Source organism: Cyanistes caeruleus, chromosome 9 (assembly GCF_971803275.1).
Source record: "Cyanistes caeruleus chromosome 9, bCyaCae1.hap1.1, whole genome shotgun sequence".
In the NCBI taxonomy this organism is placed as follows: Eukaryota; Metazoa; Chordata; class Aves; order Passeriformes; family Paridae; genus Cyanistes; species Cyanistes caeruleus.
In genome coordinates, this window is record NC_141709.1 from 29,406,775 (window position 1) to 29,434,751 (window position 27,977).

The 27,977-nt window shown below is 42.4% G+C and overlaps 3 protein-coding genes across 11 annotated transcripts in view; 1 reads left to right on the forward strand and 2 right to left on the reverse strand.

Moving 5' to 3' along the window:
• Positions 1 to 13,129, reverse strand: part of SLC1A7 (solute carrier family 1 member 7) — a 50,720-nt gene extending 37,591 nt beyond the window's left edge. The window contains exons 1-3 of one of the 2 annotated variants that reach the window (XM_086842172.1): positions 12,996 to 13,129; positions 11,573 to 11,798; positions 10,432 to 10,511 (exon numbers count right to left, since the gene is read on the reverse strand). In XM_086842172.1, coding sequence (XP_086698298.1) covers positions 10,432 to 10,511; positions 11,573 to 11,713 — 221 coding nt within the window. In that variant the 5' untranslated portion in view covers positions 11,714 to 11,798; positions 12,996 to 13,129. Of the gene's footprint in view, positions 1 to 10,431; positions 10,512 to 11,572; positions 11,799 to 12,995 lie in introns of those variants that run through there. The other variant, XM_023932402.2, reaches the window with a different exon arrangement.
• Positions 1 to 19,208, forward strand: part of CPT2 (carnitine palmitoyltransferase 2) — a 65,432-nt gene extending 46,224 nt beyond the window's left edge. For 2 of the 7 annotated variants that reach the window (XM_086842167.1, XM_086842168.1), the window contains exons 2-7: positions 13,004 to 13,087; positions 13,298 to 13,404; positions 14,211 to 14,291; positions 14,399 to 14,505; positions 16,094 to 17,398; positions 18,229 to 19,208. In XM_086842167.1, coding sequence (XP_086698293.1) covers positions 13,379 to 13,404; positions 14,211 to 14,291; positions 14,399 to 14,505; positions 16,094 to 17,398; positions 18,229 to 18,560 — 1,851 coding nt within the window. In that variant the 5' untranslated portion in view covers positions 13,004 to 13,087; positions 13,298 to 13,378 and the 3' untranslated portion in view covers positions 18,561 to 19,208. Of the gene's footprint in view, positions 1 to 11,548; positions 13,088 to 13,195; positions 13,405 to 14,210; positions 14,292 to 14,398; positions 14,506 to 16,093; positions 17,399 to 18,228 lie in introns of those variants that run through there. The other 5 variants (XM_086842165.1, XM_086842166.1, XM_086842164.1 and 2 more) reach the window with 5 other exon arrangements.
• A 1,979-nt stretch (positions 19,209 to 21,187) lies between these two features.
• Positions 21,188 to 27,878, reverse strand: CZIB (CXXC motif containing zinc binding protein). Of its 2 annotated transcripts, XM_023932400.2 has the most exons (8): positions 27,450 to 27,878; positions 27,196 to 27,279; positions 27,055 to 27,111; positions 26,233 to 26,314; positions 25,085 to 25,116; positions 24,576 to 24,653; positions 22,260 to 22,325; positions 21,188 to 21,497 (listed from the first exon to the last, which is right to left on the reverse strand). In XM_023932400.2, exons 1-8 carry the CDS (start codon positions 27,453 to 27,455, stop codon positions 21,420 to 21,422), a joined length of 483 nt encoding a protein of 160 aa, XP_023788168.1. In that variant the 5' UTR covers positions 27,456 to 27,878; the 3' UTR covers positions 21,188 to 21,419. The 2 variants fall into 2 exon arrangements, with proteins under 2 accessions (XP_023788168.1, XP_086698307.1); XM_086842181.1 differs by lacking the exon at positions 27,055 to 27,111 and having other exon boundaries at positions 27,450 to 27,543.
• Positions 27,879 to 27,977: the final 99 nt, after the last annotated feature.

Below are 27,977 nucleotides of genomic sequence, written 5' to 3' on the forward strand. Positions count from 1 at the left end.
AAGGGAATTCTTTCCAATATCTTGGAAATCTAATTAGTCCCATGCAAACAAGTAGCTAAACCCTTTTGAGCACCTCTAGGCTTGTTCTGTCTGTCACAGATCAGCATCAGGTATTTCATTTACAAATAAAAATAGAACTTTCTATCTTCTCTGCAATTCTCTAGGTTTTTCTCTTGCTCTCTGATGCAGGCACATTTTTTTGTCCTGTCTGAAGATCAAACCCTATATTCCAAGAAAGGGAAAATACAAGAAGCTGCTGCTAAGACCCTGTTCTGCATGTTTATTTTGTCTTCCTCTCCACCAGAAGCCATCTGGATGTTGCTTTGAAATAGATGGATTATGGATAAAGTTATCAGAAGGGATTAGTGTGATTAGAAAGACATTAATCCTGTCAAGAAGTAATGGTCAAGTATTAACCACCAACAGTTGTTCCTAGAATGATGTTTGTTTTCATTCATCCTGTTCCCTCCCTCCCATTCTCATTTTGTAATTGCATCCTGTGGAAAAGACCTTCCCGAGCAAGTTCTGCCAGTGAGGCTGGGAAGTGCCTCCAACAGCTACATTAGAGATGATTATATTGCAGTTGAGCATCATGAAAGGGAAGTGCTGGCCTCACTAATGCTGCTTGATCATGCAGACAGGCTGTCGCTCATCTTTTTGTCAAGGTCAGTGCCTTCAAGTCTCAACATGATAATTAATGTGCATTTCCGTAGCACAAGCCATTTAATCATCTCAAAATGCTTTACCAGTGGAACCTTCTCTAATGTAGGAAGGCAGTATCTCCATTTTATAGACTTGGAAACAGAGAAATTAAGGCATTTTTAAATCAAGACAAACCACTTTCAGTGAAAAAAAATCTGCCGGAGGTGATGTCTGTATTGCAGTGAACCATCACACTTTTCCTTATCTGTGCCCAGCTATCTGTGCTTTCAGAAGAGGCTGCTTGACTCCCATGGAGGCACCATTTTCAGAGTAATGTTTGCAAAAGAGAAAATAAAACTCTACAGTAATGAAAGAAAGAGATAAGAAACTTTCTCTGTCTCTCTTTATAGTTTAATGCTTTATTTACTCTTAGTCTCTAGTGTAGTTAAAATTATTTCAGCAGTAAGAAAGAGGGATCAGGTTAACTTTCCCTTCTCAGGATATCCTTTTGTTTTCTTCTAATATGAAAAATACCTACAGAGCAAGCCCCTGCCATGGCTGCACTAGACAAAGGGCAGTGGTAGTGGTGGGAAGATCACAGCCCAGCCCTGTCTGCTTCACCCTGCCCCAAGGTCTGCCCTTCCTGGCAGAGATGTGGTACAGTAGTTTGGCAGATTACACATGTGCTGCTGCCTTCTGCTGATCTGAACACAGCTAAGGGACTCTCTCAGTCACTGTGGCCAGTGGGATGATCCCCAAAGTCTCGTATTATTAAAAATTTCATACTATTCAGCCTGAATTTCAAAGGAGCTGACAAGTCTAGAATCCTCCTGAAGGTCCAAGGGGCTACTAAGGTTCATCTCTTTTGAAAATCCAGTAATAGCAAACAGCTTTTTTAAAGTTTAGATATCTTGAAATAAATGAAATAGTATCTAAGTAAAAAAAAAACCAAACAAACACAAATGCAGAAAGTGGTAGCTGTACTACAAACAGGACTGCTGCAGCAGTTTGTGTATGGTTGGATTGTCAGCTGTAAATAGTGCTTGAAATGGGAATTCACTTTTCAGAGCCTCAGTATGTAACAATTTTACTAGACACAGTGGAAGCCCAAAGGTGTCAGGCATCATGGAAAATCTGGCTCTTGATCTTCAGGCAACAAAAACAACACAAACATATCAGAAGATCAATACACTGTTTGCAGTGATTATGTTTAATTTTACAGCTAGGGTTCTAGGAAAGAAACCAATCTACATTTCTAGTGCATTGTAACATGCATAATTTTGAGATTTTTTTCATAAATTTCTCTTTATAAAATAGTAAGATTTTTATTTTTTACCAAAAATGTTGACATCTCCTTTATCATCTAACACTTGTAACTCTTAATGACAAATTGACATACACAGCAAAAATCCTGCCAGGAATTCACATGATGTATTTTATTTTCTCTTTCTTGTGCAATAAGAAATCTGCTTTTATGGACTAATATAAACAAGGAAGGACTTTGTACAGCACACAGTGAAGGCTGATGTCCAATGGCTGTTCTGTCACCTGTATATGTGAGGTTGCTGTGAGTTCTGGAAGGGATGAACATAAACCTTTGGTCACTAACTGACAAAGTAGATTGCAGTGCAGCTCATGTAGAATTCAGGTTGGCTTGTTGATTTCAGCTGTTCTGATAAAAAAATAGATGTTTCCTAAATTCAGAGATCAGGATGCAAACAAACCCAAGTTATCTATTAAATATGGATATTCAGCTTCACATGATGGAAGGAGCCAAGAATCTTATTAATACTTGATTTTTTTCTTCTGTCAGTTCTTTCAAGCATTTTTAGATTTAGCAAAAAGCAAAAGGATTTGAAATACAAATTTGAATTATAAACAAATGTCAGATTTGATCAACTGTTTTTTGTCTAAGAAAATAGAGGGAATCCAGCCAGCCCCTCAAGCTCCACATGTCATTCCCATTCCTTTGTGACACACTAAGTATTTTAGAGCTCTCAGAGGACTACAGAAAAATGCTGTCAGGTCTCAAACAGTTCATACCCCATTTGTAATCACTTCAGTGCTTTCCACACCCATTCACCCTGTGACCACAGATTCCTCTTGCACATCACTAGATCCTTACTGACACTCCCTAAATAATTTGTACTGAGTTGGTCCAATTTTGTCATTATGATGTGTGATTGCAACATGTCATTTTTCACTGAAACAGTCTGGACCTCTGGGTTGCAAAAACAAAAGAAAACACTAGAAAACAGTATTGGATCTGACCATCAGAATTAATATTCCTAAATATAGCTAATAGCATTGAAAATGTTCCCGATGATGATGTGGAGAAACTTCTGAAAATGTCTCAGGCATAGAGGAGGGATAAAAATCTTCCTCTGCAACCTGAAGCCATCTCGAATGATGACTTTTGGGGTAATCTGACACAAGTTCTGCAATATAATAGCAATATGGAGAATTGAAAATAGTATAATGGTGTCACGTGAGATTGCTTTCTGGCTGGTTCTTCTTACCCTTGCGTAAACCTCTTTCAGTTTCATCCAAGTATTTTTGCTTTTCTGTCTAAAGTAAATATATTTGTTCCCCCTAGTCATCTTCTTAAAACTTATTTCTCTACACTGACTTTCTCTGCAATAAAGACTTGAGATGATATCCTAGGAAAGGCCTAACAGCTTGTTCTCACTGGGGTGAAATGTACTTTTATTATTATCTACATTACAATGATACACATGACAGGTAGTGCAGAAATGGGACTCTCACCACACTTTTATGTTATGTATAACTTTATGTTATCATTCAGGTCCCCCACAGATTTCTCCATACTAACCCCACAGAATGTTTACCCTGCCCTGTTGGGGAAGGCCTGTTCCTCAGAGCCAATGTTTTTCTATCACAGGTGAAATAGAGGGAAAAGTCCAGAGTCCAATAATGTGAAGACAAAAAAGCCCTGTGTTCCCAAAGCAGTTTCATTCTATGGAAAATACTTCTGCCTCAGTACTTTATGAAACATTTTTCTGAGCAGGCTCTTCAGAGACCCAGAGGCAGCACTTTGCAGCTGCTCCTAGCACCTCGCTAGATAATATAGAACATAAATTTGATTGCACTCGATTATAGAACCATAGAATTATTTAGGTTGAAAAAGACCTCTAAGATCTTTAAGCCCAACTGTTCCTTCCCCCAGTGCTGCCAAGTCCCACTAAACCATGTCCCCAAGTGCCACATCTACTTGTCTTTTAAGTACACCCCAGTCTGGCAGCAGTGCAAGGATAAAAACAGAGCAGCTGGTATTTAGGGGAATAGTTTAACACATGCATAGCAGAAAAGACCAAGCTCAAACCGACCAGAACCTTCTGTTATCCACCCTTTCCAATTTGGTTTGCAGGTAAATTATGTGTCAAGACAACATGGAAAATACCTCTTAGTACCAGGGGTGTATTAGAAGAAACAGTACTGCACAAATTCTTATTCACGTAAAACCAATATTATTGAGTGAATTAACTTTGGCTGTCCTCTTTATTTAAATATAATCATAAACAGGAAAAAAATTCATAGCCTTTTAGACATCTGTTTTCCTTCTGAAAGGATATTGTACTGATACTATCAGACAGTGGTTTATAATCATGGTAAAAAGTTTAGCTTGTCAATTGCAATACAGGTCTTGGAGAGTTTGGGTCAAAATTTTCATCCCTAACAAATGGTGATCTTAAGTAGCAAAACAGACAAATAATCTCGTGTTTGGTTTATTGTCAATTTCATCTGCAGCTGAGAGCAAACAAACAGTGCCAACACAACCTACCCAGGACAATTTGGTATGGCTCTGTACAGCTGAACAATGACAGAATTCCAGTGAAACACAATGAGCAATATCTGTCATTGGTAAGATGTTCAAATGCCAGCGTGTTCCCCAGTCAGAGAGCTGGGGAAAAAATATGGGGAAAAGGGTACTAAAAAGAGAAGTTTCTAATTAAATACTAGGCTTTAAGAGCATGAGTAAGAATCACCAACTTGGGAATGTGAGCAGAAGGATGAAGGATTACCAGAACTGATGGCATTATGGACAGGAATCCCTTTAAAGAAAGACGTACTATATTTAGAATATTGTATTTAATTCATCAACAAAACTACAACAGTAACTAATATTTATTACTACCCCCAAATGGGCCTTCAAATAAATATAAAATTTTATTAGCATACACTTGTTAGTACCAGGTGCAACATACTCAGAGGAACAAGGTCTATAGTTTAAAAAATACATGTCAAATCAGTTCTTTTATTCTGACTATAAAGGGAATAATATTTCTTTAAGAGGATCTGCTCATGGAAAAGGATCAAATTTCTGCTACTCAATATTTCTTAAACATCTAGAAAATGGTTGGTGGTAAATAAATACAAAATGTAATAATCTTCCTAAGCTTAAATAACTAAACTGATTTTTCCAAAGGGAATATTCACTGGAGTAACCAGCCTGTTACAACAGTTAAACAGTTTGAGTCTGCTCTGACAATTCTTTCCCACAAGCATTCTCACTGCTTACTGCTAATCAGTCTTAGAAAACTTGGTCCTTTTTCTCTTTCCAGATAAAAGCTTAATCATATAAACAAGGATGGTGCTGGAATGAAGGATACAACTTTTTATTACATATAGAGGCAGACATATAGGACAAAGAGAGCTCAGTATGTTCAGCTGGTGCAAACCCTGTAACTCTGGCTTTAGCCTGCTTTGCTGAACCACCGAGGCTTGTGCAGTCAAACACCGTGTGAGAGTGCCCTTACTATAACCTGTTCATTCAGAGAGAGTTGTGTTCGTGAAAGGTCTGTGAAACTTTACATATACAGGAGAGAAATAATAATTAACTTGAAAAAGAACCAGGGCCTGCAAGCCTGGCCTCTTCAGCCTCGAGTCTGCAGCTCACACATTTTGCAGCTTGGCTTAGGTGCATGAGCTGGCAGCAATGCAGTGCTGGGAGCCACATCTCCTCCTTCCCTGCAGGCTCATCGGCACCTCTGCCTTTCCAACAGAAAGGGAGAGTTGCATTTCTCTTCTGTGGAAAATGACGGTGTGAGTTCTCTGCCTACTGGAAGGAATCCATGCCAAACAGCAGCATTAGAAATGCTTCAACAATGGTGAATTATTCAATATTGTTCCAGTACAATATCATTCTTCAAAACTTTGAAGTTGATTAGGTTTCAGTACCAGCCTCCACAAAAAGCTTAAGTCAAAGCAGTCATGCTTACTGAAAATCAGGTTTCTGGTCCACTGGGAACTGATCAGTACAACGCTGGTATCATGAGCTGAAAATGATGGGGCAGGGAATGGGCACAAGGACAAAAATGCTCTGAAGGAAGGTGACAGTGTGTGAGTTGTGGCACAAGTGCCTGCCAGCACGGCTGGCCTGTGCTGGAGCTGGCACAAACAAGTGAGGGGGGTTATATTGTCTTTAGCAAATGTGAGAAGACATTAAGGGGAAAGTTGAGGTTTTGTTCCTTTTCCAGTCTTTTCTATCGTGCAGAGCACAAAGACATTGACATCAGATTTCATTACTTCAAGCATTTAAGAAATAGAGAAACTCGAGTGATGCACAGGTATCTCTGCCAATCAGCTTGTCCTGGGAGCATGTGAAGGAATCCTGTATGTGTGTGTCTGTGGAAGTTTAAAACTAACCACAATGAAAAAAAGTGGAAGGTTTATTATTTTCTGGATAGCAAGTGGTACTGGGAAACCCCCGGGATGCAGGAACACGGGCAGTGACCCCGGCTGTCCCCGGGATGCGGGATGCAGGGTTTGCGGGATGCAGGGGTTGCGGGATGCAGGGGTTGCGGGATGCAGGGGTTGCGGGATGCAGGGGTTGCGGGATGCAGGGGTTGCGGGCAGTGACCCCGGCAATCCCCGGGATGCGGGATGCAGAGGTTGGCGGGATGCAGGGGTTGCGGGATGCAGGGGTTGCGGGATGCAGGGGTTGCGGGATGCAGGGTTGGGGACAGTGACCCCGGCAATCCCCGGGATGCGGGATGCAGAGGTTGGCGGGATGCAGGGGTTGCGGGATGCAGGAGTTGCGGGCAGTGACCCCGGCTGTCCCCGGGATGCGGGATGCAGAGGTTGCGGGATGCAGGGGTTGCGGGATGCAGAGGTTGCGGGATGCAGGGGTTGCGGGATGCAGGGTTGCGGGCAGTGACCCCGGCTGTCCCCGGGATGCGGGATGCAGAGGTTGCGGGATGCAGGGTTTGCGGGATGCAGGGGTTGCGGGATGCAGGAACGCGGGCAGTGACCCCGGCTGTCCCCGGGATGCGGGATGCAGGGGTTGCGGGATGCAGGGTTGCGGGATGCAGGGTTTGCGGGATGCAGGGGTTGCGGGATGCAGGGTTTGCGGGATGCAGGGGTTGCGGGATGCAGGGGTTGCGGGATGCAGGGGTTGCGGGATGCAGGGTTTGCGGGATGCAGGGGTTGCGGGATGCAGGGGTTGCGGGATGCAGGGTTGCGGGATGCAGGGTTGCGGGCAGTGACCCCGGCAATCCCCGGGCTGTGAGGAAGGATCAGGAGCGGGGAGCGAGGCGCGGTTCCTCGGTGTCCCAGCAGAGTCCCCTGCTGGCCGCACGGTGCATTGCAGGGTATCCCGGCCCGAGCCTCCGGGAATGCCGGAGAGCCATAAAAGGGTTTGATAAACAGAACTCTCAGCGCAGGATGCACGGGGAGCTGTGCACATGCCTGCTGGAAAACGTGCGATGTGTTGAAGGCTGAAACATTTTGCATATAAGGAGGAAAATACATTGTTCGCACTGTCCCTGTCAAATGAGGATCGAAACCTCTGTCCCAAAGAGAATCAAGGAACTACAGAGCTTCTGCAGCTGATCTTTCAGGCTTGTTGAGCACATCTCCTTGTCCAGCTGCACTAAGAGTTTGGACAGTGTCTAAATGTGTAACTACGAATTCAGATTTGGCTCCTATTCTCTCCGAGCTATATTAATATTTCCATTCCCAGGTCTAACAGCAGTATCCTGTGCTTAGACATAAAGTAAGCAGTGTACATCTATTAACTACAGACTCTAAAATTTGGTCTTGTAAGGTTCCAGTACTGACTATCCCTTGGGCAGACACGAACTGTCAGCTATTTGTCATTTTCTTTATCTTGCCAACAGAAGTGTTGTGTGGGTAGCTGTTCTCTCAGCTGAGAAAAACAAACCCTATGCAGAGGGGATACTGATAAGTATGAGCAGGGCTCAGGCAGAGGATGGGTGCAATAAATATATGCTTATTTCAGAGCTGTTCTATGATGCTATGAAGCTTGTTTATGTAACTAGATGACTGAAATAATATCAATCCCCACTCTTAATGAAGGTCCATGCCTCAACAAAAACAAAAGCTCATGCAGGACTCAAACTGACAGGTTAGTGGGTGGTGGTTGCTTTTCCAAGATTTTTCTGTCTGTGGGAGAAGAAAGAAGTAAGACCACAGATGACACCAGAAATATCAGAAATAGGTACAAGAGCTCTGGGATAGAGCAGTTCTAGGAACAGGAACAAAGTTCAGGAAATCAAGAAACTGTACATTGAAGAAATGGTCTCCTTTTTTTTGACAGATTTCCTCTGCATCCAAAAAACCTTTAAAATAAACACCATTCAGAGATACCTGGCTATATCATAATTTCCTTATTCCTAATTAATACAATCTGCGAAGTTCTGTTTTAACTCTCTAACAATCAAGTCAAGAGGGGGAATACAAATTTTCAGCCATTTTAAGGCTAAATTAACAACCTGTTTAAGGCTGGATTTCTGCTAGCAGTCTGTGAGTACAAGATTTTCTAGTCTATTGTCAATCTTCTCACCCATGCAGTTGCCACTTTTTACTTCTGCTACATCCCTTCACAATAAGCTCTGGTCTTGGAAACAGGGTAGTTTGTGCCAAGTCCCTCTTTTAATCATCCTTTCTCACCTCTCCTTTTCTTTTGAATTAATTTCTTTACTTGTGTGTTCAAAGAAAAACTTGCATTATTTTCAACTAGGAGAGCAATATTTAGACTTCTTTTTATGGTGTTGTGCTCCTGGCTTTTGTAAACAATAATAGAGAGTAATTTAAAAGATAATTTAAATGCCATTGCTCTGGCTGGATAGGCTGAGGATGTTCCAAATCCGCAAAGAAATGTAGTTTAAATGTGCATGCAGATTGGTAAAAATGCAGAGTACTGGCTTACTGATTTTATGAAATACATGTGTGGAAAACACTGTGCTTGTTATTAAAAAAACCCCAAAAGACAACCAGACAAAAAAGCCCAAACTGTACAAGAATGTCATTATTTTTGGAGTGTTTTTTTCTTGCAAACCCCGCCATTTCAGTCTGTAATAGCAGGCACTGCTAGTTTGTTGTATAGGGAGATGGACTCACACTGTCTTGCAAGGAGAATTGAACCTCTTTGAAGGTTTGTGAAGTTTATTCTCTTTCCACCTCAGAAGACACAGTGTAGCTGCTGTGACAGTGAGGTTCAGAGCTGTCACATCTCCAGGCAACTTAGGGCCATCACAGGTTGTGCCAGAGCAGCTCTTTCCTATGTGCTGCTGCTCTTCCTAACATCTCTAAATATACAAGAGGATCTAAAGAACTACTCACTTTAGGGAAGGAGATGTAAATCTGCTCCAACCCCTTTTTGTCCTCCTTACACTTCCTCATGCAAGACTCTTTTCTTTGTAAAACTTTACTTTCGCCTCTCAGAAAAAAATCACCTTACATGTTTTATCTTGTTGTTCTCTAGATGTGTGGGCCACGACCAGGTGTGAGTCTATGGTTATAAAACCAGTTTCATGCACAAAGCATGACTCAGCTTGTTCTGTGAAAAACCATGAGAAGGCAGATGTTAGGGTAGATGATTAAAAAATAAAATTAGTGCTCTTAATCAATTGTGTTTATTTTCAGCAACTGTCAGTGATCTGAAGACTAGAACCTTGTTTTTTTCTCAAAGTGGAAGATGAGGTCTTGGTGTATGAATTAGGTTCCAGAACTGGAACCAAATATAGCAGTAATTTTTTCTCAGCTCTGGTAAAGTTAGCTTTGTTACTTTCCATGTCTTTAATAACCTCTCAGCCATGGGCACATGAGAGAGTTTTTGGCCGTCCAGCTGATGTGTTTTTGTGACTGCAGACAGTGGGAAGGGAGTCAAACTTAGGGAAAAGCCTGCCCAAAGTTACACCCTCCCACTGCAAAAGCAGCTGCTGTGCACCAGCACTGAGATCATTAATTCTGCTACCGATAAAGTGCCACCACTAAAGGTTCTACCTTTAATGAACGAAGAAATCACTTTCACTTCCAGCCAAAGCCAGCTAGATATTATTAGTTCACTGCAGACACAGGGTTTTTTTCAATATTTATCATACTACAGCACACCTCAAAATACTGCAGGACACTACAAATTAACTGTGCTTTTTCATAGTATTTGTACAGTGTATCATCTCAATTGTTTAGATTTAAGGCAGGCTTTTTGATAGGGTGGGTTATCTATTCCATATATTTAGCTTCTAAGTAGCTTGAAGAAAAAAGTCCTCCCATTACAAGGGAAAAAGAAAATAAATTTTAAAACCCCAAACACATTCATTTCAAAGCAAATAATACTTATCTGAGGTAAAAATTATGTATGGCAGAAATGATCCTATCAATTAAAACACAGGTTTATGGCTCCACTGCAGCAGCAGTAATGCTTCTGGCACTGTCACCTTATTCAGTCACAACTAAACCATTGTCATGACAAATAGCTTTTAGGAAAGTTCAAAAATTCTTGGAATAATCATTGTCTTCACTTACCTTGAGACAACCAGAGGGAGAATCAGCATTTTCAGCATCCTCATCAGTAACTCACCAGGAAACTGGAAATAACTAATTTCCTGGAAATACATGGAGAGAGGCTTATTGTTTTGAGCTAAGGACTGACTGCCTTCACAAGTTCTGCTAGAGCTGTGGATCAGATAACATTGCTAAAATCTGCACCTTTGTTGTAAAGATAAAGTGGCAAAGATAGCGGGCTTTAAAAGGTAATTTTAAAATTAATTAGATTACATAATGTGTTCTTATTCAATAAACACTGCATTGTTCATTCCTTTACAAAGGAAGATGAAAATGAAATGTGCCATCTCTTGGAGACTGTTAACCAGTTGCCCTGAATAATCTCTCCATTCTGCATTTTGTCTGTTTTCCTAACTGTGTTTGAAGCTTTGGCTTGGACACAAATGATGTTCAGACAGTGGTTTGCCGTAGCAGAAGACAGAATTGGTTTAATTTAATTTAATTTACTAAATGCCTTATTTTTGAACTGAAATTTCTGTTTTGTGCTTAAACAGTGCATTTATTAATGCAGATTGCTGTCTGTCTGATTGATACAGCAGAAATGAGCACCAGCAAAGGGCTTAGTTGAAGTATACTGGAGGAGAATTCCCCAAGTGACTTCAGTAACATGTTCTGCTAATGATGGGAAATCTCAAATTTATTAATATGAAACACCATTAGTGTAATATAAGGATCTGCAGCCCTGTGCATCTGATGCTGAAAAATATTCCCAGTGTTTTCTTTAGCAATATGTATTCCAGAATAGTATAAAATGCAATATAGTGCACTACCAGTTTCTGCAGGCCTATATTAAATGCTACATTTCATCTAGCTTAAATGTCCACTATTATTATCCATACCTGCAATGTTCTACTGTGCTCCTGCTACACTTACCATGTGTCTGAGAGACCAGAACCCTTTGCTAACCAAGTGTTTGAGGACATATGAGAAGACCAAAGAACAGCATAGATTGACAAACAGATGAAATGAAACCATTTTAACAAGCACATACACTTGACTTTTAACTTCAAAAGCCCACCCTGCAGCTCCCCAAGGTACATATGTCTTTTGTTATGTAAGTCTGGCATTTCCTCTGCAGGGACATGCTGTGAGCAGCTCTTACCTGCTGGGAGAGTCGCCTCGTCCTCAGGAAGAATCCCAGGAGGCAGCCGATGGTGACGGATAACACCGAGAGGATGAGCAAACCATTCCTTTTACAAACATCTTTGATCCGAGCGAGGATTGCATCCAGGGCCACCGCCATGCTGTCCTCCCTGCTCTTTGGAGAAAAATCAGCATCCCATGGGGAGAGAATTCACTCGCTCTTGTTCGGGTGCGCAGATCTGGCTCTGCATAGATCAGATCAAAGCACTTCCAGTTCTGCTTAGCTGACCTGCAAGGTCACCTCTCTGCCAATAGCCACCAAGCAAGCAGCTGGCATTATTGTTCCAAATTAATACCAACAATCCTATTATCAACTACATCATTAAGAGCCTGGAAGAAGATTAGGGGGCTCTGGAAAATTAGAACAGAATGCAGTAGTATTTCTAAAACAAGACTAGTTCAAAACAAAGTGACACTCCTGGGAGAAAGGGGATGTGTTCCTCAGCCTCCCCAGTTTGGGGTCTGGACACCCAAACACAGAAAGGGAACCCTGCAAGCCAGCATTCAAACAGGGAACAGAGCAGTTTTCCCAAAGGGCAGAGCAGGTAACATTTTGAACAGGACTATCACAGCAGGGCAAGCTAGGTGAAACTGAACTTCATTAATTAAAGCAGGCTTGTTTTTTTTTTTTTATTGCCAAAAAAAGGCTGAAAGAGCAGCATGAGAGACACGCATCAATCAGGAAATAGCCACAGACTGGAACATGCAAGGACACCTTCTGTCATTGGGCATTTATTATCTTGGAAGTGAAATGATTTCACTTTTCTTCCAACCACTATGTTGATTAGAGTAGGGCCAATTTACTTTCAGAGGATTATCAGACTAAGCCACAGGGATTGCTTTCCTTTCCTTTGCTGTGTCCGCATTCAATCCCAATGCTGATTTTTATGCTAGTGAGCGTCTGATAAAAATACACCACCATAACCATTCACCTGCCATGCCTCCTTATGGAAGTATTTCTGTAGTTTCTGGTATATTCTAAAGATTATTCAATGTTTCTATGGAAAATATTCCCCACAGTACAACAAGGTTATGTGTTTACAATATTACATTATTTTATGCCGTGATAAAGTATTTGTTGTTAAATGCTCATATATGAGTGAAAAAAACCTCAGGAGAGATTAAACTGTTCTTTTGTGTGGCAGAATCTCAATCCTGTGCAGTCGGTAGGACATATGGATACACACACACACAAAAAGCTGGGGGAGAAAATAAAAGAAAAAATACGTGGAGTGTGTATGTTGAGCATAAAACAAAAAGAAAAGGACTGTAGAAAAACAAGAGGACTGCAGAAAATTTTATTAATGAATCTGAACGTTTTAATAGTGTGTATGTTAGAGGACAGATTCTGAACCACCCCAACACCCTGGAAACTTTGCTACCTTAACAGCACGTGTCCAGCTGACATTTGGAATGGAATAACAGAAAAACGCTCCGCTTTTCCCGTTCGTTCCCGGGGCCGAGAGCGGCGGAGGTCGGGAACCCCGGGACAGCGGGGGCGGGGCCCGGGGAGAGCGGGGGGCGGAGCTGGGGCGGGGACCAGGGCGGGGGCGGAGCCGGAACGGGGGCGGAGCCGTGGGCAGGGGCGGAGCCGTGGGCAGGGGCGGAGCCGGGTGCTGGGGCGGAGCCGTGGGCAGGGGCGGAGCCCGGCGCGTGCTTGACGCGCATCATGGCGGCGCGGCAGCTGCTGAGGGCGGTCCCGGGGCGGCGCGGCTACAGCGGCGCGGGCGCCGCCGAGTTCCTGCACCGCAGCATCGTGCCCACCATGCACTACCAGAAGAGCCTGCCCAGGTACGCCGGGGCGCGCCGCTCCGGGGGGACGCGGGCACCGGACGGCGGCGGCCCGGGGTGTCCGCTGTGAGGGGGCAGAGGGAACGTCCGCCCTGGGCACCGCGGCTCGCTGGGTGCGCGGCTCGATGTGTGCGGAGGAGCGGGTTCGGCTTTCCAGGTGTCAGTGAAACCCGTCACAAACCTGCTACTGAAACATCCCCTTAGCGCCCAAAGTAACCCCCTGAGTGTAACGGGATTGTGCTATAGGAAACAAAACTCGGGCTCTGAGGTAATTGACAAAGATTCCGAATAGGAGATTTGTCAGAAAGAGATGTCCAGCACCCAGCTGTGAGGGGGGGCCCTGAACAGCGCTGGCAGCCGAACTAACCCTCCAAGAGAGCTACCTCTCTTAGCAGCGGTTCCTGTCACACTATTTCCTGTAAGGGATTAGCTCCTTTCACTGCAGTACCTTTGTAAAAAGACAGTCAGTTTGGTTTTCTGCCTTATTTCCCAAGAACTGTGCTGGGGATTTGGTTCCAGCAACCAAAATCATGGTGTACTGACTGGTATCCATCTAGTTCCTTGCTTCTCTTATTCCACAAGAAACTTATGAGGCCTTTGGATAATGTGCATAGGTATTACCCAAATTTATATATAATGGGATAGTATATACTGTATAGTGTGTGTATATGTCTGTGTAGTATATATAATTGTATAAGGAAGGATATGGAAGAAAGGAGGCAAAGAGAGATGACTGTGTAAGAAACACTGGCTTTATTCATATCCTTGCTCATCAAGTGCACCTCTATGTGTTCCACTTCCTTCAGACTGCCTGTTCCCAAGCTGGAAGATACAATTTCAAGATACCTGAATGCCCAGAAACCGCTTTTAAATGATGAACAGTTCAGGTATGGGCAAACACACATTGCAGTGTCATGTTCTGCTTCAAAGCCAAGTGTTAACATAAAAAATGCGACTTGTGACAACACTTTGACTCTTTCCTTGATTGTTGTAGGAAAACTGAGGAACTTGCTCATGCCTTTGAAAAGGGGATTGGAAGAGAATTGCATGAGCAACTGGTTGCTCAAGACAATCAGAACAAGCATACAAGTTACATCACAGGTAGGCTGGCCTGCTGGGTACAGGACAAGTCTGTAGATCATCATACTTCATAACTGCTCCTAATGCCATAAATATAATAGGCTGAAGCTTTAAGTAGCCCAGAAACTTGGAATAACCTGCTGTGAACACTGTCTGTGGCTGTATTTGAGCAATTTCAGAGGCTGGTAGAAAGAAGAATGCTTATTATCTAACTTCATCTATTCTAACAGAATTCTGGGTAGATAGATACTGGAACAATGGTATTTTTTCATGAGTTTATAGGGTTTAGGTTAAAGAGGAGCTTATCTAGCACTTCCCTTAAGGAAACTGAAGCAACAATTTCCAAATAATTCCATGTTATTTAGCAAGAAAACTAAACTTTGAGGAAGGGGAGGGGTCACAGACTATAACTAAATTTTGGAGGCAGAAGTGGTCAGTACTCGGGATTTAAAAGCCCTTAAAACTACAAAACTATATTCTTTCAAAAAGCCAAAGAAAAGGAGTGACAGAAATAGGAAAATGAGAATAAATAGAAACAAATCAGGAGAGGGAGAGCATGTATATAGACTTTTGATTATTCTGCTTTATTATTGCTTCCATGTTGAAGTGTCTACTCATGAAACTATTAGATAGCAGCAGAGATGGAAGTAGTCAAATACCTATGGAAGTAGAAGTTTCCATGTTGCCTATGGGAATGCACTTCTATTCTTGCTGTCTGTTCAGACTGCCTGTTGTTAGCTGCCACTCAGTTTGTAGAGAATACCAGATTATTTCACAAGAGCTGCTCTTTGATTTGTTGTATTTTACTTTCCATTCACTTTGAACAATGTCTTGGATTTTAAGTGGTGGCTTGATGTTGTTCATCAGTGCTAACCAGAGTATGCTGCTTTTTTGTCTGTGAATTTTGGGTGTCTGTATTGCTTTTTGTTCAGTCATTTTTCTTCTTTATGCCTCATAAAAAACCTGTTCCACTTGAAATTGGTTTCTGAAATTATGTAGAGTTGTCTCCACCCTGGACTTTCAAGTCTGAGGTTAAAAGGCTATGTGTTGATGACTCGTGTGGTTTTAAAACTGTAGATGAGTGTTATTTACTTACCTGTGAGAACCTGTAATTAAAATTGTAACTTAGCCCCTGGAACTACATGTTGCTTTTCCTGCAGTCTAGGCAGAAGGTTCAACCTCATGCAAAATGCACTCAGTGACAGAAAGGTTCAGAAATTAATAGTTTAAGAGTAGGTAAAGGCATGAAACACTCCAAATGTGAAGCGTGCACCAAAACATAGAGCTGGGGATTTGCACTGTATGTCCTAGGAGTTAAGGTTTATCATTGAGCCATACAGAAAACAGGGAGTTGGCCCTTGTTGCTAATGACATGAACACCCTTGACACAGATTATTCTGAAATCAGTGTTTTTGTGATTAGACAACGGTATCCTTCTTCATAATGAGGTTTTGGAGAAGCCTTGGGTGAATTATTGCATATGTTTTTCTTGTTTAAAGGCAATTTAGCGTGTGTATATTCATGATCACTGTTGGACTACGTGACCCTCTGGTCTGACTCAGGAAGCTGCTTTTACGTTCTGACCTCTTTCTCAACTCTCAATTTTCAGGTCCCTGGTTTGACATGTACCTAAAAGCACGTGAGCCTGTTGTTTTGAATTTTAATGCATTTATGTCTTTTAATCCTGATCCGAAATCGGAATACAACGATCAGCTCATACGAGCGACGAACATGACTGTTTCCGCCATACGTTTTATGAAGACCTTCAGGGCTGGTTACCTTGAACCAGAGGTTTTTCACCTCAATCCAGAAAAAAGTGACACTGAGATCTTTAAAAAAATTATCCGATTTGTGCCTTCTTCAATTTCTTGGTTTGGTGCCTACATGGTCAATGCTTACCCCCTAGATATGTCTCAGTACTTCAGGCTTTTCAATTCTACACGGATTCCTAAGCTCAACAAAGATGAGCTTTATACAGATGAAAAGGCAAAGCATTTACTAGTGTTGAGAAATGGAAATTTTTATGTGTTTGATGTTATTGATAGAGATGGAAACATGCTGAAACCCTCAGAAATACAAGCACACTTGAAATACATCCTCAGTGACAACAGTCCAGCCCCAGCCTTCCCTCTTGGCTACCTCACCAGTGAAAACCGAGATACATGGGCATTGCTGAGGAAGAATCTACTGGAGAATGGCAATGAAGAAGCTCTTCAAAAAGTAGACTCTGCCATGTTTTGTTTAAGTTTAGATGATTTTGCCATTAAAGATTTTGTGAACTTGTCCCACACTATGTTGCATGGAGATGCTGCAAACCGCTGGTATGACAAATCCTTTAATCTTATCATAACTAAGGATGGCACTGCAGGAATTAATTTTGAACATTCTTGGGGAGATGGTGTGGCTGTGCTCAGGTTCCAGAATGAGGTTTTTAAAGACAGCACCAAGACACCAGCCATCAGCCCCCAGTCCCAGCCTGCTTCAGTTGACTCCTCCAGAGCAGTGCAGAAACTTGACTTTAAGCTGAACGATGCCTTAAAAGCAGGGATCACCAAAGCCAAGCAGAAGTTTGATGCCACTGTAGAATCACTGTCTCTTAACATGATTCAGTTCCAAGAAGGGGGCAAGGAACTTCTAAAGCAGAAGAAGGTGAGCCCTGATGCTGTGGCTCAGCTGGCCTTCCAGATGGCTTTCCTTCGCCAGTATGACCAGACCGTCGCTACGTACGAGTCTTGCAGCACTGCGGCTTTCAAGCATGGCCGTACAGAAACCATACGTCCTGCCTCTGTCCACACAAAGAAATGCTCTGAAGCCTTTGTCAAGGAACTCTCCAAACACAGCACAGAAGAGCTGCAGAATTTGATAGTGGAGTGCTCCAAGTACCACGGCCGTTTGACGAAAGAGGCTGCTATGGGTAAGTAGGAATAGATCAAACACTCCTTCTTTTGCACTAAAATGTCCATTAAGGTTGCTGTAAATACTTATAACTAAATAATTTAATGTTGATGGAGATCTAATGTAAACTTGACAAAAATAGTAGCAAAAGGCTGCAGCTTAAAGTGCGTTTCCTCATTTCTTGATGGAGAAGAGTGGCTCTGTGCTTCCCACACCACTTTTTTTGCTGGGAATTTTTTACGCTTCAGTTTTTGTCCTTAGAGCAGTTGGACTCTTCTTTGAAGAGTTCATAAATACTTAGTGCATGTTGAACAAGAACTTTGGCTTATCTCTGCAGGGGATAAAGGCTTTAGCAACTTCAAATAAAACTCATTTTTTGGCCATGCTACTCCTGGTATTTTTCTAAATGCTTTCTTTTGAATTATCCTTCTGAGAAGCGTTAAAATTGACAGCAGCAAAACTGACTGTTGAATATTATCCCACAGTCTAGAATTTGCCTCCTTTTGTTGGTGCAAGATGCTCTTCTTCTTTAGAGTCCTGAATTTTTGGAAAGGCTTTTTCTGCATTGAATAACTTGTCTATGTTCAGATAGTTAATCAAAGAATGTGATGTATTATTAAAATTGTCTGTTAACACTGCACTTTTGTAACTCTCCTGATCCTACTGAGGCTTGCAATAAAACAAGCAGGCCCCATTTTTCTAGGGTATGGGCATGTAAAGTCTGAAGACTATTTCCTACCAGAGCAAAAATAAACTCCAATTCTACAGACCTCCTCTTTTGTGCCTGAGGTGAGTTTACTTCCCACAAAAGTCAGGCACCTCTCTCATACTTGTTATTTTCTTTCACAGGCCAGGGCTTTGACCGGCATCTCTTCAGCCTGCGCTATTTGGCCTTATCCAAGGGGCTGGCACTGCCGGATTTCTATCAAGATCAAGCCTACGCTCGCATTAATCACAACATCATTTCCACCAGCACTTTGGTGAGCCCAGCTGTGCAGTTAGGAGGGTTTGGCCCTGTGGTGTCTGATGGCTTTGGAGTTGGCTATCAGGTACAAGATGACTGGATAGGTTGTAATGTTTCCTCCTACCCGGCTAGGAATGGTAAGGAATTCCTTCAGTGTATACACAAGTCACTAGAAGATATCTTTAATGTTTTAAAGGGCAAGAAAATTGGTAGTTAGACATAAAGACATTGGAACACTTTACAGTTGCAGGACAAAATACAGATTATGTCTAAGTGACATACTAATCAGTGTTCACCATGGCTGAGACTGCCCAACTTAATTGTCTTCATGTATCATCATTGAACTTGAATACCGTTGGATTCACTAGGAAATTTCTATCTATTTTAAAGAAATCAATTACCGACCTTGAATGCATTTCAGGAAATACAGACATTAACTATGTCAAATTAACTAATAGATCTATGTGTTCTTAAAACACATTATCAAAAATAAGCATTTTTGTGGAGTTAATGAACCTGGAACGCCTGTGCTCTGTGAGTGTTCAGACAGACTACAGTACTGTGATACCACTCTTGAGCTGTTTGGTTTTAAAAAAATAGATGCAATAATTTTAAACATGGAAGAGTGGTTCCATTTGCACTCTTGCAGTAAGCTTGCTTACTAACTTGTCACACTTACCTCTTTAAACTTGAATTTATATCAGAACTGATTGTGCCTCGTATCAGAACTGATTGTGCCTCAACAGGTTTTAGAGACACAAAAAATTAAGTGAGAGTCTTTAAGTAACCTACAGTCACTATCTGGGTTGTTAAACTGACTGGGAAAGACTGTATTTTAATAAAGCTGTCTATTAATAACCACAAAGTCCTTTTATTGCCATATCTAAATATCTTGGTTTAGAAGACAGGCATCTGCTGAGGAGGGCAGGAGCCCCCCTCAGAATGAAAATGTAGACTCTCTCCCAATTACTATAATTTTGAAATCAAGGGGCTCTCAGGCAGAGATCTGGGGATAGGAATAACAGTTCTTTACTATTATGTAACAACAATAACTACAGCATTAACAAAACAGAACCAGGGACCCTGTGACAGCCTTCTCGGCCGAGATGGGAAGGGATGGAGGAGAGGCTTTGTTTCACAAACCCCTCGGGCTGTCAGTCCCGGTGCTCCTGCAGGGCTCTGAGGAACAGTCGGCTGGAACAGCAGGGGTGAGCTGAGATCCCGGGCCGGGGGATGAGGTCGATCAGCAGCTCTGTGGTGGTGCCTGGCACTGGCACTGCCCAGCAGGACAGGGGGTGTGAGGCACACGGATGAAGAAGGAAGAAACGGCAGCAGCTCTCAGTGATGGCAAATTCCCTTCTCCAACCAACAACAGCTCCAAGACAGTGTCTTACCCTCCAGCCCAAGAAACCAGCCAGCCCCCAGCTGCCCCTGCCCTCCCCATCCCCTGCCCCCCTTCCCCTCTGGGCCCAGCCAAACTCTGCTTCTCAAGCACCCAACAAGTACCAGCCATCAGTTTTCCCTGCAACTAATGGGCAAAAAATTCCATAGGTGAGAAGGAACTAAAGGAAGGATACCTCAACCCCCAACACTAAATCATACAGCATGGGGTAGACCCTTTATCAGTAATTCGTTTCTTACAAGGTTGGAAAGAAAACTGCTGCAAGCATTTTGCACTCTGCCTGGTATGCAGACCTCGAATTCCTGCCTTTTACCCTCTTGATTTCCACTCTTTTTCTTCTGGGAGGCCGAGTTTTTCTGTGGAGCTGAATTGCACAGTGGTGCTGGCTTCTGTGAGCTCTGTAAAACTAATGCAGCTCATGTCCCACTGGCCTGAACAATCAAATGTGTCAGCAGAACAGGAAAGTCTGAGCACCTTGGTTGGACATGACAGATCAGGTTCAGAGGCTCAGAAACTACTTTGCCTTTGCTTTTCCTTTGGGTATCTCAGCTTCCAGGTTCTCCCAGGGTCTTTTTAATTTAGCACAGTAAGCGTAAGCAATACCCTGTCCTGGAAGCATGAAATAAAAGTGGTAGCAGGGGAGAGGCACGGTTCTCATATGCAAGCCTGAAGGCTTTGCTCCTCTAATGTGCTGTTCTAGTTTTCAGCTGAAAAGCAGTGTTTCAAAACTGACTTTAAAACTTAGCATGATTGTTTTTGTTCATTTAAACAAAAAAAAAGGAAGGTGATAATTTGGGAAGATGCAGGAATTGACATATCAGGAAACAATAATCAGACCAAAAGTCTGAATAAAATTCACTCAAGATTGGCTGGGCTTTTTTTTTTTCCTTTTTGGGTTGGTTTGGTGGGGTTTTTTGTTTTGTTTTGAAGCATGAGAACAGCTGGCCAGATTGCAAGTGCACTCACTAAGGAGTATGAAAAGTTTGTCTGAAGCAAAAAAGGAGGTTTACTTAATGACATACTTGGAAAGATAACTTGCTTTTCAGAGGATTTCAACTGTAAATGTCAGCAGCAGTCAAGCTTAGAAGTGTTCTCAGGAAACTCACCTCAGTCTTTACCTGAAGTGGCAGAAAGCTGCTTAAAGGTGTAGCTGTTCCCTTGAACAATTAACACAGTGCCTTTACTAATGCTTGTAGTCATTTCCTCATGATAGGAGCGATTGAGTGGGAAGGCTTTATTTGCTTATGTTAGAGAATCAAATGTGGCTACTTCCTGGTTACCAACTATTAAAACCTGTAAGGCTGTAAGTTGTGTAAGTACTTATTGTAGCCATTAGCCAAGCTACAGTCCACCACAACCTTGTAATTCCAAAACCCCACAGCATTAAGAACATGGCACAGTTCAGTCAATATGTACTATTTTCAGTTTGTACTGAGGCCATCTCCAAGTGCGCCATGGGAAATATTTTATTAGGGCATGCTGGGGACAGAAAGTACAACTCAGTGATGTTGGTCAAAGGTTGAACTCAATCTTCCAACCTTAATGATTCTGTGAACTCAGATTTCCATTTCTGAAGTGCAGCCATGTAAAAAGGTAACTCCAAGGAAGCTGCGTATCTGATGTTTATAGCTCCTCCATCAATAACCATGTCATAATTTCTTAGGGGTAAGAACTTCAGCATTTTACAAATTTATGGGTGACTTCATAGATTCCAACGGATTCCTTTGTTTTTTCATCATAGTCATTCCAATCCTGTAGGGAATAAGATTTCACAGTGTTAGTCACAGGGGACAGAATGCACACAGACTGGAATACAAACGGGAATAAAACACTCTTCAAAGTTTGAGTCTCAGATACCTGTAGAAAGTTAAATTCTGACAAGTTAGATTAGCAAGAACACCAACCTGAACTTAAATGAGCTTCAGTCTCAGTGTTTATATATACACATTTAGCTGGGGTTCATTTTCTTATGTAGTCCCCAGCCTGTAGTGGACAAGCAGCAGCCATGGCAGGTGAAAGGATTATCTATCATTTACAATACCCCAGTCAGGTGGGTAAGCAGACAAGCAGATCCCTGCCAAGTAGGATACCAGGGAACAGATTTGACCTTGAAATTCCTGCTCACAGCCAAGGAAGATTTTGCAATGCTGGTGTCATTATCCTGAGCTTTGAAGAACAGTGTCCATCTTTTTAACCTCACTGTGCACAGGACAATGGGCAGGGATCTTCCTAGAAAAATCAACTTGCCACTTTAATAACCCCAGGTTATTGCTCCAGGTTCTTGTTCTCTGGAATTCCTGTGTGACTTAATTCTTTGTCAGCTGGTAAATTAACAAATCCATACTTCCAAAAAAACACTGTTAGTAATGCTGGTTGTTCATATTGATTCAGTTTCTCCAGCTTGGCCTTCCTGTGGCTACAGGCAAAACCAGTCTAGGGTGTATATTTTGGATTAGTGATGTGGGGAAAGCAAGCTAGATAAGCAGTTTTGCTAAAGAAACTAAGACAACATACCTTTTCTAACAAGTTTATGTCATTGAAAGGTGTGCCAGATTCTGCACCTTCAGCAGCAAATCCTGCCTGCAAACACATTCACAGAAAGTTTTTTTAATTATGTTGTAATGACAAAATAATAAATACGATCATTGAAACACTTAAACAAAACAGTCCAGCACAAAAATGTATTGTATTTCTTTTAAATTAGGTAGAAAGAATGGGCAAGCTCTTTCCTAGTTAAGGCCAGTATAAGGTTGGGATCCTGCCTGTGCATTGGGAAAACTCAATCCAAGCAACCAGAATAAAATGAGGGAACACTGCTCTTCTATTTTTCCCAGAAAAAAAAAAAAAAAAAGTATTTCCAACTATTCTAAATAATGTTAAACCTTAGTTTCTAAGTTTATGTAGCAGCATCCAATTACTAGCAATAGCTTTGTGTTCAGAGTCCACACAGGCATAATAGCTTCATAATACACTGCAAGGAAAGTAATAGAAAATGTGGAAAAAAGTTAATAGCTCTAGCTTGAATACTGTCAGAATCCAAGACACTCTAGAGAAGGAACAGCTTGTATTGGATTTAGGTACACAAGTGACAAGCAAGCTTTATGTGTAAGGAGGATCAGCTGGCTGAGTGAACAGATTAGTATCCTGAACAAGCATTTCACACGGGACAGTTCTTCACTGTCATCATTGCTGCTGTTTTTAAAGATTGAAGAAAGGACGGCTCTAGGAAGGTGCTCTGGTTTATCTTCTATAGGAAGAGCTCTCTCATTTTTGAGTTCACAGTTACCAAACTGTACATAAGATTTACTATTTCTAAAAGCACATTTAAAAATCCCAGCCTCTTCTGTAGCATGCAGGAAGGTTTCTTAAATTGCCGTTTCTAACTACAGAATTTTATTAACAAGTGGATAAAAATAAAAGGTGGCTTCTTCCTGGTTTTCTGCAAGGCATCTACACATGCATTTGGACAAAGAAAATCCCCACTAGTGCCAGTCAGACATTTAGCTGTAAGAATATGCAAAGTAAGCCACATGACTTTAAAATATCTGCGGTTTGAAAGGTTAATTGTGAGTTAAATAAACCAGAATGTGGCAGATCTAACAAATCTAACAACAGGAAAGGCATCTGCAGGGCACAGTGGCCTTTCTATAACTGTCAGAAGCCCTTGTCAAGGGAACTGCTGGGGTGGAGAGGAAGATCAGCATCATGGGTCAAAACTGAGCTGAGTATAGAACAAACACCAGAAAAATGAAAGAAGCCCTGCTTTTGCCACCTGTAGCCATGCACCGGCCATGTGACTGCAATTGCAAACTTCTGCACTAGGTGTAAAATGAGGGTTTATATCAGAGAAACAAAGGAGAGTCTTCCCATAGATTTTTCTTGAAGTTTAAGTTCCTAAGTCTGGCTGCAAAGCTTTCAAGCAGGAATAAACTAGTAATTGTTCTGGAATAAAAGAAAAACCATTCATCAAAAAGATGGACTTCACTTTAAATGAAGACATCCCATGGCATGCTGCAGTGGGGATTCTATTTATATCAAATTCGTTGTAGGACTGGCTTTTTTGGGGCTATTTCTTAGCACAGAATCTTAGACTGAGAGAAGGATAAATCTGGTTTATATTTGTCAGTCTATTTACACCTAATCCGACTGGAATAATAGGTTAAATATAGCAGGGAGTTAAATGCCATAGAGCATGACCATGCATAAGAGAGGAGTCACTGCAGACTGGCCCTGGAAAATCCTTTAACACTGAACCTTGAGGTGCAGAGCTTTGCACCAGCCTCTAACTGCCAGAAATCTTCAGGCTTTGTCTACTCAAGCAACAAATGGAAAAAGGCCAGCGTTCCATTTTTGGTGGCTGTGGTGATGTTAACCCCACAGAAAATCTGTTTGTTTTTTAGAGGACACACACTTAAGTGTATTCATAACCTGAGCTTGATGAGCTCCACAATGCACCAAGGAGCAAGTGGTGCCTCATCTAAGGCTGCACTTTCTCTTTGGCAAAGACTCTCTTTTGCAATAACCCAAGCAGTGAAGATCTCAGATGATTCAGATTAACAGTGAGTCACCTGTGAGGCAGTTTGAGTACAACTCCAAGGTGTGCTAAGTTCTAGATTTTATTGGCAGAGAATACCAGTTGTTTGGGTTAGCTGTTTGCAAGTTTTTGGTTTGGTTTTTTTCTTGAGTCAAATGAAGTAAAATAAGGAGCTGAGGAAGGATGGGAATCTGGGAAGTTCTAAGATGTTCCAGAAGCATTTCAAATAATGTGTATTTTATCACTCTAGTAGAAGTGCTTTTAAAAACAGAAACAAATCACAGATAAGAACTCACCTGTGGTTGAAAGTCAACTGGTTCCAGACCTCGGCATTCAAACTCCACAATTGTTTTGAATTTCTCGCTGTCTTCAGCCTGTAATTGAGTCAGAAAACCATTAGTTTCTGTCTAATAGAGATAGTGACAAGCATTAGTCTAGGAATGGATTGCTTTAAAGGCAGCATTGTCATCTCTGATGCCCCAGGTGACAGCAAAATCCTAGGGCTCATTTCACAGGTGGTCACTAACTAGAATTTCTTAATCTGCCATGAGGAAGCCTTCAATAGGAAACCTAGAGGGGCGTTATATAATCACCTCTAATTTGGGTGATACAGTTCTGTGTTGGTCTTTGAAATGTATCAGATTATTCTACACTTAAGACTGTGCAGGAGTCTAGCAGACAATTTCTGTTCAGGGACAATACCAGCTTTTTGTGTTCTTGAAGGAGGATGATAAAGCAAAAAATCCAAATACTGTTAATGCTTGTTTATCTTTCACTCATTACATAGAAGAGGAAACAAACTTACATTGTAAGGCTTGATTGTCTGACTTAAAATATCTAAAACAAAACAAAAAAAAAAGTATACAAGTGAGTGGCTGTCCTGGGCTGACCTCTGTGATGCTTGCATCCCCAACTGTCCATTCTGTTTATGCTGGATATTAAGTTCTGTACCTTTAAGGGAGCGCAAGGCGAGCACAAGGGGAGGGAAAAAACAAAACACGCAGTTTATTTTGAGAAACAGTGTTTGCTGGCAGGCATGCTGCTCTGGCCTGTACTGTCTGCAGCGTGGTCAGGACAGCGCTCCTTTGCTTTCGTTTTTAGCTAGCTGAGACAGAGAAATTCCCTGGTGTTTTCCTTTTTCCTTGGATCTTTCCAAGCCTGCTCTGGACTGCAAACCCAGACAAAGCCTGGGAGCTCCCACCTGTGGCTCGGCACTTTCCAGCGCCGGAGGGACCGAGAAGAGACTGAGCTGCAGCCCACGGCAAGGACTTCCTGAGTTTGCCATCTCTTCCAACAGCGAGAGGTTTTATTGTTAATATTATTACTTTTTTTTGCTTGTAGATACTTTGCTTGTTAAATGAGCAGCTTTTTCCACTTTTCTCCAAGGAAATCTTTCTGGGAACCAGTTGGGGGAGGGGCCCATTCAGAGGTTTTCTCCCAAATTTGCCCTAAACCAGGAGAGTGGAATTATGTCTTCTGTTTTATTCAGCACAAAGCAAGCACTAGGATCTTCTTTCACAGCAATTTCCTTACACAAAGCAAAAGAAACAAAATCAGCAAGCATTTCCTGCAGCTGGTCTTCGAAAGGTAAAATTCAATTTTTCTCCCTTCTCCTGAGAAATTTACACTGCACCATTTTTCTGTACCAATGCCAAAAAGATCTGCTTGCTTTTGTAAAGTAACAATACAGATGAGTTTTGTTCATGCAGAAGCCTGAACTCACCAGGAGGCCTTGCTGTCTCCCTGAACATGATGTCCAGAATGTGCCTGTCATTTCCTGTGGCTCTGGTGATGTCAACCCCAAAGAAAATGTGTGAGAATGTGCCCATACAGTCAAGCACCAGTGTACAAGCGAAGAAATCCCTGATGAAAGCTCTTTACAAACAAAGCAAAAATGTGGACTAAAAGATAAACTGTAAAAGGATGCTGCCTGGTCAATTCATAAGCACATACCAATGGAGTTCTCCCTGGAGCACAGCTTGCACTTCTGCACCATCGTGGCGCTTCCTCGGCCTCCTTTCAGGGGAGCACTGTCCTAAAATGCAAGACAAGAAATGCAAGACATTTTTAACCACTTCAGCTGAGCCACTGGAAACCTCTGCAAAGGTGAGGTAGTTTTTACAATGATCTTTAGCTTTTTTAAAATACTGCAACAAGGCAGCTATTCCTTTTAACTACAGAGATTAATAACTCAACAAGCTGCAATTATCAAAGAGTAATTCTGTTCTAGATTTTAAATAGGGAATAATAGATACTTTTGTCTTAACCAAATAAGCATGCTCTGCTAATTCTTCAAAAAACATTCTTACCATTCAGTGTATGCTAGAAAAAGGGATGATTATTGTTAAGAACAGACAAGTATCCCTAACAAATTTTACCCTGCTTTTTCAGCTTCCAAATGCTGATTTAGCATGCTTAAATCATCTTGATTTACCTAACCTACTCCAAAAGGATTCCATCAGCATCAGAGAACTATGTTACAGGCATAACCTTATTTTGATACCACCTCAAAACTTCTTTTTAAATTAAATATTTACAGAAAAGTGTTTTTAAAAACAGATGTAACGCTTTGTTACCAACTGTCATCATTGTCAATAACAGTCTCCAAATATTTATTTTAATATGGAACACGACAATTTTCTACATGCATATAGCTACTGAAAAACGATCTCATCTAAAGGGTAAGCTGTCACAGTCTTCATGCGGATACATATGTAAGAGGCAGGTTTGTCTGCTCATTTTTGCTCAGAGGTAGGTTACGAGGGGCACACGCACCATCAGCCGCAGGTACTGCCACTTTTCAGAGACTTCACCGCAGTTCCCACATTTCAGCTGGAGAACACAAATCGGAAGGTTGAAAGTTGTCAATAATCAGGGATTTGCGCCGCTCCCGGCCCCGGTCCCTCGGCCCCGCACCTTGAGGTACCATCGGAAGTCCTGGCCCTCGGCCCGCAGCCGGGTGATGTTCTCCAGCGTGGCGCGGAGCTGCAGCCCGATCCTCTGCAAGGCAAGCGGCGGAGCGCCGTCAGCCCCGGCCGGCGCGCCTCCCCGCTACCCTCACGCAGGGCTCCGGCCAAAGCTCGCCTCTACCCCCATGGCCCGCGGGGCACCGGCCAAAGCTCTCACCTACCCTCATGGCCCGCGGGGCACCGGCCAAAGCTCTCACCTACCCCCATGGCCGCGCGGAGTCTGTCGAATTCCCTGCTCCCCGCAGCCGTGTCCTCAAACAAGATGGCTGCTCCGCGCAGCAGAGCGAAACCGCGTCTGCCCTCAGCCGAGATGGCGGCCGCCACTGCCCCTCCGCGCGGAACGGCGGGCGGTGTCTGTGGGGAAGGGTAGCGGGGGGCACCGGCGTTTTCAACATTGCACGTCAATTAAAAACGGGCACTTTTTGGTTTTTTTTAATCGCAGCGTTTTCTTAGACAACACAGATGTGTTAAGAGAAAGCAAAAGCGTGATTTGGCAGCACTGCCATGGGGTCCACCCTCAGGGCCTGAGGGGGACCCCTCAAAGTCTTTAAACTAATGCCACACAACAGATCTGCTAGTCTAGAACTGAACTAAATACATTGTAGGTTGCTCTTCAGCTTCTCCGAAACTGAAAGGGACGGTAAGTGAAGATCCTGGATGGCTGCCAGGTGGCTTGTTTACTCTGGAGGCAAGCCAGTAAGCCCAGGCTGGCATAAAGGTGATCAGTGT